Source organism: Rhizophagus irregularis, chromosome 10 (genome assembly GCF_026210795.1).
Source record: "Rhizophagus irregularis chromosome 10, complete sequence".
In the NCBI taxonomy this organism is placed as follows: domain Eukaryota; kingdom Fungi; phylum Glomeromycota; class Glomeromycetes; order Glomerales; family Glomeraceae; genus Rhizophagus; species Rhizophagus irregularis.
This window is the reverse complement of record NC_089438.1, coordinates 3,622,699-3,637,533: the sequence shown is the minus strand read 5'-3', so window position 1 is coordinate 3,637,533 and position 14,835 is coordinate 3,622,699. Positions and strand designations below refer to the sequence as shown.

The 14,835-nt window shown below is 24.6% G+C and overlaps 3 protein-coding genes across 3 annotated transcripts; 1 reads left to right on the top strand and 2 right to left on the bottom strand.

Moving 5' to 3' along the window:
* Positions 1-178: 178 nt before the first annotated feature.
* OCT59_002265 (uncharacterized protein) lies at positions 179-4,500 on the top strand (the record flags this gene model as incomplete). The annotated part of the gene is made up of 8 exons (XM_066144381.1): positions 179-616; positions 689-1,550; positions 1,625-2,004; positions 2,080-2,896; positions 2,970-3,364; positions 3,466-4,315; positions 4,380-4,422; positions 4,491-4,500. The coding sequence occupies 8 exons, from the start codon at positions 179-181 to the stop codon at positions 4,498-4,500; spliced, it is 3,795 nt and encodes a 1,264-aa protein (XP_065995547.1).
* Positions 4,501-7,321: 2,821 nt separating this feature from the next.
* Positions 7,322-8,908, bottom strand: OCT59_002264 (uncharacterized protein; the record flags this gene model as incomplete). The annotated part of the gene is made up of 1 exon (XM_025323744.1): positions 7,322-8,908. One exon carries the CDS (start codon positions 8,906-8,908, stop codon positions 7,322-7,324), a length of 1,587 nt encoding a protein of 528 aa, XP_025189831.1.
* Positions 8,909-12,122: 3,214 nt separating this feature from the next.
* OCT59_002263 (uncharacterized protein) lies at positions 12,123-13,655 on the bottom strand (the record flags this gene model as incomplete). The annotated part of the gene is made up of 1 exon (XM_025323745.1): positions 12,123-13,655. One exon carries the CDS (start codon positions 13,653-13,655, stop codon positions 12,123-12,125), a length of 1,533 nt encoding a protein of 510 aa, XP_025189832.1.
* Between the last annotated feature and the right edge of the window lie 1,180 nt (positions 13,656-14,835).

The window sequence follows — 14,835 nt, the reverse complement described above, 5'->3', positions numbered from 1 at the left end:
TACGTCGGATCCAATGGGAACCGGGCGAAAATTAGCATAACCGAATTTGATTTGTACAGCAGAGTACAAAATTCAGCCCTAAATGGCGTGTAAATCACGATGATCATTTTTTTAAATTCTGGTAACCTTTTTTGTTTCACTACCCGATTACCCGTAAAAATAAATCCATTTAAAAAAAATGAGCATATTAAATAATAAAACTCAGGTTTCAATAGAGTCAAAATTAAGTGTCTCAGACATAGACTCCAGCCATAAATATTGTTCTTGCTGTAATCAACCTTTTATTGAAGAATTATGGTGTAAAAAATGTGACCCATACAAAATAATTGAAGGATGGACAAGCGAAAATCTTGATATTGATAAATTCATTAAAGATACGATGTACTCAAGAAAATATGGAACATGGCTTGAATGGGTACCATTTGATAGGTTTATAAATGTAGAACAAATTGGCGAAGGCGGATTTTCCAAAGTTTATTCTGCAACATGGATAGATGGTAAGGCAGATTACAAATATGAATATGGAAATTGGAAAAAATTAGATCCTAAGCCAATTAAAGTTGCTTTGAAAAGATTGAATGGTTCACATGAATTGTCAATTGAATATTTAAATGAGGTATGTTTATTATTTTTTTTTATTTTAAAATTTAAATTATTTTTCGTCAATTTTACTTAAAAATTTTTATAGCTTAAAATACATTGGAATGTTTATTTAAAAGAAAATTTTTCTTTGGGATTTTATGGAATGACTAAAGATCCAGTAACTAAAGAATTTATGATGATTATTGAATTTGCAAGTGGAGGAAATCTGAAAAGTATTTTTTTAAATGAATTTATGATTCTTTGGGATGATAAAATTAGAATTTTAGGTCATTTAATTTTGGGGCTTAATAACTTACACAAATTAGGATATTCCCACAAAAATCTTCATAGTGGAAATATTTTATTCCGTTATGATGATTATTTTAAATGTTTTAATACTTATATTTCGGATTTTGAATTAAATGGACCAGCAAATAAACAAAAATCTGATAATAAAATATATGGTGTATTACCATATATTGCTCCTGAAGTTTTAAATGGAAAACCATACACACTATTTTCAGATATTTATAGTTTTGGTATAATTATGTCCGAATTATCATCTGGAAAACCACCTTTTTATGATAGAGAATACGATTCGAATTTGGCATTAGATATATGTAATGGACTCAGACCAGAATTTGAAAAAGGAACTCCTGAAATTTATAAGAATCTAGCTTATAGATGTATGAATTCTAATCCTAAACAAAGACCAAAAGCAGATGAATTAAGTAAAATTTTAATATTTTGGTATCATTCTATTAATGGTGAAATGTTTAGTTATAAAGGAAGTAAAGTTGAAGCTATATTTGAAGAAGATAATAAAGAACTACGAGAGATTCCATCTACATATGGAAAGAATCATTCTAATATATATATTAGTCAAGAATTTTCATTTAGCAAATTACCAAATCCTAGTAATTCATCTATTACTAATTCCTATTTTGAAGAAAATATGAACAATGAAGGTTAGTTAAAAATTGAATGTTAATCTTATAGTTAAAATGATAATTAATATTTTTTGTTATATCACGCTGTAAAGGTATATCAGACAAGTATGAAAATTGTTCTTATTGTAATAAATCAATTACTGAAGAATTATGGTGTAATGAATGCGATCCTCATTATATGATTGGTGGATGGACCAGTGGAATTCCTGATATTGATAAGTTTATAAAAGATACAATGTACAACGCAAGAAATTATAATTATTGCTTTCTTGAATGGATAGTATTTGATAGATTTACAGGTATAAAACAAATTTGTGAAGACGAATTAGCAAAAGTGTATACTGCAACATGGATAGATGGTAAATCAGAATTTAATAATGAAAGTTGGAAAAAATATGAATTTAAATCTATGGAAATTATTTTGAAAAGTTTAGATGAATCACAGAATATGTCACCTAAATGTTTAAATGAGGTATGTTTCATTAAATTTATATGTACTTTTCAATTTTGGTTACTTCAGCTCTTATAACACTTTTTATGATTTTAGCTTAAATTTTACTGGAATTTAAGTAAAAAGTATAAAGTGAATACTACATTTAAATTTTATGGAATTACTAAAAATCCAAAAACTAAAGAAATTATGATAGTAATAGAATTGACAAATTTAAAAAGTTTGAGAAATGTTCTTACAAATGATTTTAAGAACATTTTATGGAAGGATAAAATTTGTTTATTGCAGAATTTGGCATTTTATCTTAAATATTTACATGAACTAAACTATTTTTGTAAAGTTCTCCATTGTGGTGATTATTCTTGGATTTTAAATTTTGAATTGTTTGAGCAGGCAAATGAACAAAAATTAGGTCTTTTACCATATATCGCTCCAGAAGTTTTAAATGGAGATCCATATACATTTTTTTCTGATATTTATAGTTTTGGTATAGTTATGACTGAATTATCATCTGGAAAGCCGCCATATTATAATAGAAGTCATGACTCAAATTTAGCAACAGATATATGTATTGGACTTAGACCAGAATTTGAAAAAGGAACTCCAGAAATTTATAAGGAATTAGCATATAAATGTATGAATGCTAATTCAATTGAAAGACCAAAAACTGATGAATTATATCAAATTTTAGACTTTTGGAATGATATTCTTAATGGTAAAGTTTTAGGATATATAGGAAAAGAAATCGAAGTTATGTTTGAGAATGCTGATAAAGAAATACCAAATATTTCAACTTTATATGAAAAGAATCCAGATGCTAAATATACTAGTCAAGTATTTACATTTAGCAATTTGCCAAAACCTGTTAATTCATCTATTGTTATTTCATATCTTAAAGGAACAAATAATAAAGGTATTATATCATATTTTATTTATTTAATTTATATTAATATTAATATTTCTTTGTTACTTTTGTCATATATCAGAAAATAATCAGGCTGATAATAAGATATGTTCTTATTGTCATAAACTATTTATTGAAAAATTATGGTGCAAAGAATGTGACCCATACTGTATGATAGAAGGATGGACTAGTGGAAATTTAAGCATTGATAAATTTATTAAAGGTTCAATTTATAATGCAAGACAAAGTTCAAATTCTAAGTTTCTTGAGTGGGTATCATTTAATAGATTTACAGATATAGACCAAATTGGCAAGGGTGGATTTGCCAAAGTATATTCTGCAATATGGATTGATGGTAAATCAAAATATGAAAAACTAAATGATGGGAGCTGGAAAAAATTAGAATCTAAGCCTACAAAAGTTGCTTTGAAAAAGTTAAATGGATCACAGAATATATCATCTAAATATTTAAATGAGGTATTTATATACATGCTGTATATATATGTACATATACTATATATATTTCAATATCTAATGACAATTAATTATTTTTATTTAATTCTTATATTAAATAACAGCTTGAAATATATTGGAATTTTTATTTAGAAAGCTTTAATTATTTAGATTTTTATGGAATAACCAGAGATCCAACGACTAATGAATTTGCAATGATTTTAGAATTTGCAAATAATGGAAATTTGAGAAATGCTCTCTCATATAAATTTAATAGTATTTTATGGAAAGATAAAATTTTGTTGTTATATGATTTGGTTGTTGATCTTAGCAATATGCATAAATTGGGATATTTTCATAAAGATCTACATAGTGGAAATATATTGCTAAAAGATAGATTATCATATATTTCAGATTTTGGATTATCTGTGCCAGCAAATGAACAAAAATCAGATAATAAAGTGTATGGTGTATTGCCATATATTGCCCCAGAAGTTTTAAACAAAGAGCCATACACTTCGTCATCTGATATTTATAGTTTTGGTATAATTATGATCGAGTTATCATTTGGAAAACCACCATTTTACAATAGAAAACATGACTTACACTTAGCATTAGCTATATGTGATGGACTCAGACCTGAATTTGGGAAAGGAACACCTGAGGTTTATAAGAAATTAGCATATAGATGTACAAATGCTAATTCAATTAAAAGACCAACAGCTGATGAATTATTCGATATAATGGAACTCTGGCATAGATCTATTATCTTTGGAGAAAATTTTAGTTATAATGGAAAAGAAATTAAAGCCATACTTGAAGAGGCTGATATAGAAATACCAAATATTTCAACCTTTTACGAAAAAGATCCTGATGCTATATATACCAGCCGAGAACTCACTTTTAATAACCTATCAAAACCCATTAATTCCTCTATTATTAGTTCATATCTTCAAGAGGACAAAATTAATGAAGGTACTATTGATTTAAAGTTTATTATAAATTTATTGATAATTAACCTATTATTTTTTTTATTTAGCAACCTATCATGATTCTCAATTAGCTGATTTAGATTTTAAGAGGTAATATTATATAATTATAATATGCACTTTTTAAGTAAAATATTATTGATTTATATCTTTAAATTTAGATTTTTGTGAGACGGCCTCTTCAGATAAGGTAATGATATTCAAATTAAGATAGTATGTCATATGTTAAGAAAAATTTTGTTTGCGATTATGTTAAGTAAATAAATAAAATTTATTACATTTTTTATAAAACATCATTTTTTTTTTATTTAATATATTTGAAAAATATCGTTTTCTTTTAAATAGCAAATTACAAAGATAACACTAAATACTTATCGCATTATCGTATAATTATAACTGACAAATTAAAATTTCAATATTTAATAAAAATTCTTTTTATGATAAAACTAAAAACATATACTGTATGTTTATTATTTGAATCTTTTAGATGACAATGGAAAAAAAAATAATAACTTAATTTTTTATTTAAGAGAAATTAAAAAATGATGTATTAATAAATAAAATATCCAATACTATTTAAAGCATTAGTAATTAGTTATCTGTATGATTTATTTCTTTTGTATTATAAGTAATTTAATTATAGGGTTGGATTGGTCTCAACAAAGACCGGTCCTGCACTCCTGCATTGGTCTTGAAACCGATCTTCACGGTCTTCGGTCTAACTGGTCCGGACCAGGACTGATCGTTTGATTTTTTTGTATACAATAAAAATGAGCCTAAATTTTGTGCTCATCTATTTCTATTTTGGATTTAATTCCAAATTTTCGAAATGATTTTATTTATAATAAAGTTATATAAAACTTTTTAAAATGGCGGAGTTCTACAAAATGTTTTGTTACCTTGTCGGACCATTTTCTGAATACCAATTTCCTGAATATACCTTTTCCCGAATCCAATTTTCTGAATGCCTATTTCCAGAAATTGATCATTTCCTGAAATTTTATTTTACTGAATGCCAATTTCCTGAATCTCAATTTCTGGAATTATATGAAACATCCAATTTCCCGAATTCTTTATCCTGAATTATTTTATCCCAAATTCCAATATCATGAACCTTGATATTCTGAATGGACATTTTACTGAATTTAATATTATTTTGTATAATTTTACATCATTAAATTAGAATTATTAATTTCATAGACTCAACCTTTATTTTATTTAGTATACTAATCAATAAATTATATATAATGTATATAAATATAATATGTAATAAACTAACTTGTATTAAAACAAATACTCAAAATAAATAATGCAAAAGCGAGCAGATTTTATTATTCAGTCAAAGTATCTGTTTAAAATTTGTACCTGTACCAAATCTTTTTCTCCTAAAATGTAAATTAATTATATTTACTTGATGTTTAAGAAAATATTATCAACTCAATGGGTCCGAGAAAAATTTTATTAGCTAAAAATGCAATATTTCCTAATTGTTTACTTCATATTTACTTCAATTGATCGTAATACTTGTACAGGCAAGGGATGCTTGAAATAGCCACTCCCCAAATTACATAATTATGACAAATAAAATTCATATTCAATTGTTTTATATAAAATGGTAGAAATCAGTCTTTATCAATAGTTCTTATTTTTTAAATTTATTATATAGTTTATTTATAAATCATATGAGAAAATATACAATTTATTATATAATTCAAGAAATTGTCCATTCAGAATATTAGAATTCGGAATATTAGAATCAAGGATATTTGAATTCGGGATATTGGGATTCAGGATATTGGGATTTAGGATTCGGGAAATTAGACTTCAGGAAATGGCATTCAGGCAAATGACTTCGGGAAAAGATATATTCAGGAAAAAGGCATTCAGGAAATCGTACTGTAACCGTTTTGTTATTACTATGATTGTAACTCCAGTTACAATCCCTGATCCCAATTTCTAATTTAAATTCTTTGCCAATTTAAATCACACGTTTTGTTGATTAAATATTTCATTATTTCTTACTTAAGCACATACGCGAACTTCCAACCATCTCAATATGTGTATAAATTACAATGAGAAAAAGCAAAGACAATTATTCAGAAGATGAATGTAACGATGCTACTGAACTTGAAGTCAAATAAGAAACTAGTATAGATATATATCCAAGGACAAAACTCGTTGCTGAAGACGAATATTAACCCATACTGAAAGATGAGTATGGCTTAAGATGAAGGTGAATTGCTAAAACTTTGACAAATTTTTTTAACTAAACCTTTTCATTCATCAGTAAAATATTTGGCATTGGTATCTATAAGAATTCTCTCAATTTGTGTAGAATCCTTAAGGATCCATAATTTTGTAAATTCCTTAAAAAATCCTTGTAACTCATTTAAATATCTTCAAGGAAATTATAAAATTATAGATCCCAAAGGATTCTTAAATATAAAATCTTAAGGAATATTTAATAATTTAATTAACGTATATTTATGAAAATTAAAAAACTAAATGATAATGTAAAAAAATTGGCGAGTGTAAAAAAAATAAAAAATGTAAAAGACAGCTAACACACTTCAATTGCCAATTATTAACTGACGCGGCGTCAACTGTCAAGCGCCGATAGACATCTGAAGTGCGACAGCTCATCTGACGCAAATCGGCATTTGACGCACAACACATATATAAGAAATTTAGCTAAGGTTAACTAATTGCTGGTTAGAAAATTTAAGGGAAGAAAATATCATTTACATGATAAATGGGAAGTGCACAAATGGTTACCTTTTAGAAGAGAAAATAAACAATGTTTAGTTGGTAATTTGAGACATACAAAGCTCAAGTTAATTTTAATTTCTTCTAGTACATTAATGATTTAAAATTTATAAATTGTCATTATTAAAAATATCAATTATTAATAAATGAATATTTATTATAAAACAACTTCCATTTATAAAATTGAAAATAATATTTCTATCTGATAATTTAAATAACTAAATAATTAATCAATTTCATTTACAAATCTATAAATATCAGTACATATATTAACATATTTTAGAACTTTAATATTATATAACTTAAATTCATTCACTTCATCTTTTAAATTAGACAAATCTACATCTTTACCTTTACTAATACTAAAAGTAGATGAAGTATTCTTAATAGCTAAATATTTGACCCTTTTCTTCTTCATAATATATTTTTTTATATAAGGTAAAATATCAATATCATCACTATATCCTTGCACCAAATTATTAATTGACAATTTCTTAAAGAAAGTATCTTGAGAATTTTTTAGGAATACTTCAAAATCATTTGTTTTAATCATGTAAAGAACCAAACTTAAAGATTCAAGTTTAGATGGGAGTATTTGTCCTAAATTTCGTAATATTAAATCATCTTGATAATGCACTACATTAATTGAAAGATGATTAAGATTTTGTTTAATATTTTCAATTAATCTAAACATTAGATAATTAACGTGACTTTCAATTCTATTTAAGCCGAGAAATTTGATATTTCTGCAATATTTTATAATTAATTCTAAGTATTGTTGTTGAACTCCAAATCTGTAACTCTCATATCTGAAATTTTCTAAATAATTCCCATATTTTTGTAATAATGATTGTAAATAATCAATTTGCAAATTCATACTCATAAATAGAGATTTTAGTTTAAATGGTTTGGTTAAGTTAATAATTTGTTGAATAAAACCATCTAAAGAAGAACAATAAATGATATGAACAGATTCTAAAACATTTAAATTTTCAAATGCTTTAACTAAATTATTTATACCATTAAAATTGACATAATAAAAAATGATTGTATTTAAAGTATTTGAACAATTAAATTCTTTTGATAATAGTAATGATTGATATAAAGTTAAGTTATTATAACCAAATAAAATTAATTTAAGATTTTGATGTAAATTAATTATTTGTGATATTTGATTTTTAATTAGTAACATACTTTTACAATGATTCTTTACAACAGAAAGGTTTAAATTTCTAATATTATGAATGAAATTTGGATTTTGTAAAATTATCTCTAAAATGTCATTATAAATGAAATAATCAAAATGTTTGTTGTTTATCTCAATTTTAAAAGTATGTAAATTTACTTCATTTTCAATAAATAATTTGACTATTGACATATTAATTAATTTTTTAAATTCGGATACTGATGTTAAAATTATATTATGTACCAAATCTATTGCTGAATTTGAAGTTTTATCATTAGCTTCTAACCACTTCTCAATAGAAAAAGTAACATTACATATGTTCAAATATCTTATAAAACTAGGATAATTGAAAAGTGTATTCGAAGGTAATAAATAATTAATAATTTGATAATCATTTATTTTTGTTTTTAAATAATCATCCAAATTATATAAGTAAACTTCAATAAAATTATAATTTCCGGTAGTAATTGAAAATGGATTTTCCCATAGTAATGGAATCGCTAAACGACACCATAATCTATTTACTAAAACACATGAATGTAAGGTTGAATAATCATTCTGAAAATTTTTGATGATTTCATATACTAATTCATGTAAATCTCCTGATAATATTTTTGAACATGACATGTTGTAAACGAAAAGAAGGAAAAAAAAATACGACGTGGCGTATCATTTAATTGTAGGCAAATTTATAGTCCATTGTCACACAACTAATGTCAATTAATTGTGTGTAACATTTAGGCGCAGTTTTTTTTTAAAATTACCGCGCGCATTCGGTAAAAAATGTGCAGATCATTAGATTTAACATTTTACTTATAACGATCGATTTGTCGATTACTAATTTTAATTATATAATTAATAAAAAATTATATTCTTTTTTTGTTAGATCATCGGTAAGAAAGGTCGAATCAGCTACTTTTTTTGTTGTTTTTTTACATAAATTTTTTATTATAACTGATAATGATTTTTTGATTTATTTTTAAAATTATTTTTTTAATTAACAACTTTTTGAAACCATTTAAAAATATGAATAAATAATGTAATTCTTTTTTGAATTTTTTTTTTAAAAATAAATTATTATTACTATATAAAAAATAAAATTTATTTTATAATAAAACCAAATTATTTATAAAAAAAAAAATCTTTCATTCTTTGTAGATCACTAGGTCTGGGTTGAGATCAACCGAGGGCCGGCGCCACGGCAATTGCCTTTTTTCCATTCTTATTAATAATAATATTATTATTACAATAATAGACTGACATAATTCACTTATCTATATATATCTATATAATTAAAAAATGGTGCGACTAACGTTTAGATTAGCCTGTATAAATTGCTGATTCGTATTTTTTATAGTTAAGACCCGCTTGATCGGTAAGTCATGTTGTACATCTAATCCAATTCCGGTTAATGAAATTTTAATCAGAATTATTTTTTTTTCTTTTTTTCAAATTTCGTCGAAATACCTTTTTCTTTTCCTTTTTTTTTCTTTTTCGTTTTTTTTCCTCTTTCTTTTTTTTTGTTTTTTTTTTCATTCTTTCTCCATTTAGATTTGGTTTTTTTTCCAAAACCGAAAATTGTTATTATTTTTTTTTTATTAAATAATCCTATTGTTCGGTCTTTTAAGACTTATATTATTTTTTTTGATCTTTTTTTTTAGACCAATTTCTTTCTTTATCCTTATTCATCCTTATTCTTTTCCCCAAAAATTTTTTTTCTTTTTCTTTCGAATTTTTTATTATTTTTTCTTTCCTTTTCCTTTTCAGTTTCTTTTTTTTCAACCCGATTTTCTCTTTGTCCCCCCACAAATTTTTTTTTCGTTTTTATTCTTTTTTTATTTTTTTTTCCGGTTGGCTTTCTTTCCAATCCGAAAATTTTTCCCCTTTTCCTTTTTCGGTTTGGCTTTTTTTTCAAACCGAATTTTTTTTTCCCGAATACATTCTTTCACCATTTTGGTTTGTATCGATGCTGCGCCGCTTCGGCAATTGCCTTTTTTCCCGATTCTTACTATTAATAGTAATATTATTTTTTAGGCTGTATCAAGCTCAATAATAGACTAACATAATTAGTTAATTATTTTTGTAACAATAGATCGTTATAATTAATATTTCTGGGGAATTGTTTTTTTTTCATGTCAATAGATCGTTCTAATTTTTTTTTTTAAAAAAAAACTTTATTAATAACATGATGATCGCTGAAACAACGCAACATGTTCTAGACGACGTGCATCTGCTAATAAAGTATCTATCTACTACAAACAAAAACAAAACAAAAACATACAAAAAGAAAACTAAAACTAAACCCAACAACAAAAAAAAAACACGAAATTTAACACTAGCTATTTATACTCCTGGTTTAACAAATTTTTTAACCAAGCGTTTGCGCCAATGCTAAACTCCATCGAACTCCCCACACATAGATACTTTATTAATCACAAACACCCTTCCTTACGCATTTCACACTTCTCAAAAGAAAAACGAAACAACAAAAACTACACTAATTCTAGACAAAACTAAAACGTCTTCCTAACACCCTATCTATTCCAAACCCTCTCTCTCAAAACATACAAACAATCACCGTAGAGTTGGCTAGGCTTCGCAGTGAAACGTCCATCTTCCCGAAAAGAGCGTTTTCCCCGTATAGTTGGCTAGGCCCCGTACATCTTCCCGAAAAGCGCGTTCTCCATAATTATCTTGTCCATTCACAACACTTGCCCGACGTTAGCTTTTTGTATTTCTTTGAACAAAACAAATGTTTGTCTACATTTATTTACATTGCTACCGTCGAAACTAGAATCATCATCTCTTCTCTCACGTGATTACTGCGGATATGACTGATCCCCATATGGCTGATCCCTTCCTCGGATAAATTTGTTGCCGCAATTTGTCCCACAGTAAATCACAGACCATCCAATTGGTTCCTCACTGAATCTTCCGTTACTACTTTTAGATTCTAAGATTCCATCCGCATGCTAAAATTTTTGCTGAGATCGTTATAATTAGTTTTTCTGGGAATTTTTTTAAATATAAATAGTGAGATATTTTTTTTTCTATAACAATAGATTGCTATAATGAATTTCTTTGAGATATGGTAACAATATATATGTATTTTTTTTTCAACAGAGGATGTAATTATTTTTAATGCTACAATGGAAATTTTTTTTTAAGATAAAAAAAATGATTTTTTTGTAACAATGTAACAATAAATTACTATGCAAAATTGTCTTTGTAATGAATTTGTAAATATATAAATAAATAATACTAAATTTCACAGCATTTGTTTCGTGTGATAAATAAAAATTTGCATTTAATAGTAATATTTCATATACTGTATAACACTCGCACACAATTTATATAATCATATAAATTGTTACTACACTTATTTCCTATTAATACCATCATAATAATAGTAAAAAACTAGACCTATTCACACTGCATGGCAAATCAAATATAAGTATTTATTATTTATTACTCCCTTACTTGATGAGCAAGTATCATCCCCGCCGCAACGCGATGGGTTACGCCTAGTAGTTTACTAAATTAATTCAAGTGCTGAAGATATTCCGTTAGTTAATAACTTTACAATAAAAGTTTTAACTAAAAATTATTTATTGATTTATATAAAGTTTTTTCTAGTAGTTGCATAAAAATAGAATATACAAAAGCTCAAGTTAATTTTAATCTCCTTCTAGTACATTAATGATTTATAAAATTGTCATTAATAAAAATATTATTATTAATAATGAATATTTATTTTATGATAAGTAATAATTTATAAAACAACTTTCATTTATAAAATTGAAAATAATATGTCTATCTGATATTTTAAATAACTAAATAATTAATCAATTTCATTTACAAATCTATAAATATCAGTAGATAAATTATCATATTTTAGAACTTTAATATTATGTAACTTAAATTCATTCACTTCATCTTTAAAATTAGACAAATCTACATCTACCCTATTGTATAAAGTATTCTTAATTGCCAAATATTGGACTCTTTTCTTCTTCATAATATATTCTTTTATATAGGGTAAAATATCAATATCATCACTATATCCTCCTATCAAATTATTAATTAACAATTTTTTAAAGAAAGTATCTTGAGAATCTTTTAGGAATACTTCAAAATCATTTGTATTAATCATGCGAAGAGCCAAACTTAAATATTCAAGTTTAGAAGGGAGTATTAATCCTAAATTTCGTAATATTAGCTCATTTTGACAATCTCCTACATTGATTGAAAGATAATTAAGATTTTGGTTAATATTTTCAATCAAATCAAATATTAGAGAAGTAATGTGTCTTTCAATTCCACATAAGTCAAGAAATTTGATATTTTTGCAATATTTCATAATTAATTCTAAGTGCCGTTGTTGAACAAATCCGTAACTCCCGCATTTGAAATTTTCTAAATAATTCCCATATTTTTGTAATAATGATTGTAATAAATCGATTTGTAAAGCCATGAGCATAAATAAAGATTTTAGTTTAAGTGGTTTGGTTAAGTTAGTAATTTGTTGAATAAAACTACCTAAAGAATTACAATAAATAATATGAACAGATTCTAAAACATTTAAATTTTCAAATACTTTAACTAAATTATTTATATCTTTAAAATTGACATAATAAAAAATGATTGTATTTAAAGTATTTGAACAATTAAATTCTTTTGATAATAATAATGATTGATATAAAGATAAGTTAGTATTATTACCAAATAAAATTCTTTTAAGATTTTGATGTAAGTTAATTATTTGTGATATACGATTTTTAATTAACATACTTTTACAATGATTATTTACAATAGAAAGGTTTAAATTTCTAATATTATGAATGAAATTAAAATTTTGTAAAATTATCTCCAAAATGTCATAAATGGTATCATAGTAATGTATGTTGTTTATCTCAATTTTAAAAGTATGTAAATTTACTTCATTTTCAATAAATAATTTAACTAGTGACATATTAATTAATCTTTTAAATTCGGATACTGCTGCATTTGAAGTTTTATTGTTAGCTTCTAACCACCTCTCAATAGAAAGAGTAATATTACACATGTTCAAATATTTTATAAAACTAGGATAATTGAAAAGTGTATTCGAAGGTAATAAATTATTAATAATTTGATAATTATTAATTTTTGTTTTTAAATAATCATTCAAATTATATAAGTAAACTTCAATAAAATTATAATTTCCGGTAGTAATTGAAAATGGATTTTCCCATAATAATGGAATCGCTAAACGACACCATAATCTATTAACTAAAACACATGAATGTAAGGTTGAATAATCATTCTGAAAATTTTTGATGATTTCATATATTAATTCAGGTAAATCTCCTGAAAATATTTTTGAACATGACATATTGTAAACGAAAAGAAGGAAAAAAAAAAATAAAGGCGTGGCGTATCTTTGGCCAAATTGAGTATAAATTTATATCTCGTTTTTGGAGTGGTGATTCCGATATTGTCACACATTATTGTAATTGACTAACAATAAGCCAATTAATATCATCAATATTTGAACTAATTTAGTAAATTCGTATACTTTGATGAAATGTATTGCGGTATTTCAGTTATTGATTTTTGTAGTTGAACATCAATTTTGCTAATTTTATAATTGATTATTTTCTTAGAATTTTTTTAACAACGACTTTTTGCTCTTTCTTTAATTATTGGATTTTTTTTTTTGATCGAAATGATATATCATGCAATTTAATATACAAATATCCATTTGTTTCTCTTAATGGAATTTACTTTTTAATTATTTTAATGTATACTTTATATGAAATTGACTAACCAAAATATACAAATATGTTAGTGCAAAGTTATATCTAAGAAACATTTTTACACTTATTTAAAATTAAACAAAATACATAAATCTATATGAGTTTATATGAAAATTTTAAATAAAATATGTAGTAAAGAATTTTATATATATTTAATTAGTATATAAAATTATTTGCATAATGATAATGTTTATTTGTCTAGTATAAATAAATTATACGTAAATTTAAATGGTACATAATTTTTTATATAAAATATCCATATAGTATGCAGTTAACTGTAAATTATATATAAATTCATGTATCATATCTACAGTAGTTAATATTATTTTGCTTCAGATTTTTTATTTCTGTAAGTGAGTCATCAACAAAAATTTTAAATTAGTATTTCTTATTGTATTAAGAAATAAAAAAAATTCAGGACGAAAAATTTGTGATTTATCAAGTTAGTTGTAAACGTCACATACTGTAAATTAAAAACCGCACTATCCAATAAAAATGTGCCATATTTTAAAAAATTTTTATTAATAAGATTATTATTAATAAATTAATTATGTATATAATACATGTAAAAATTGACATACTCTTAATTTTATGTGTGATCATATGATCAATATAATCATGAGTGAGGAATATAATAGATATTTATGTATATAAATTTTAGTAAACTTATAATAATTTCAATCAAACAACATTAACTTATTATATCACAATTTTTTGTAATTTAAGTCACCAATGTATAAGCAAATACTATTATAA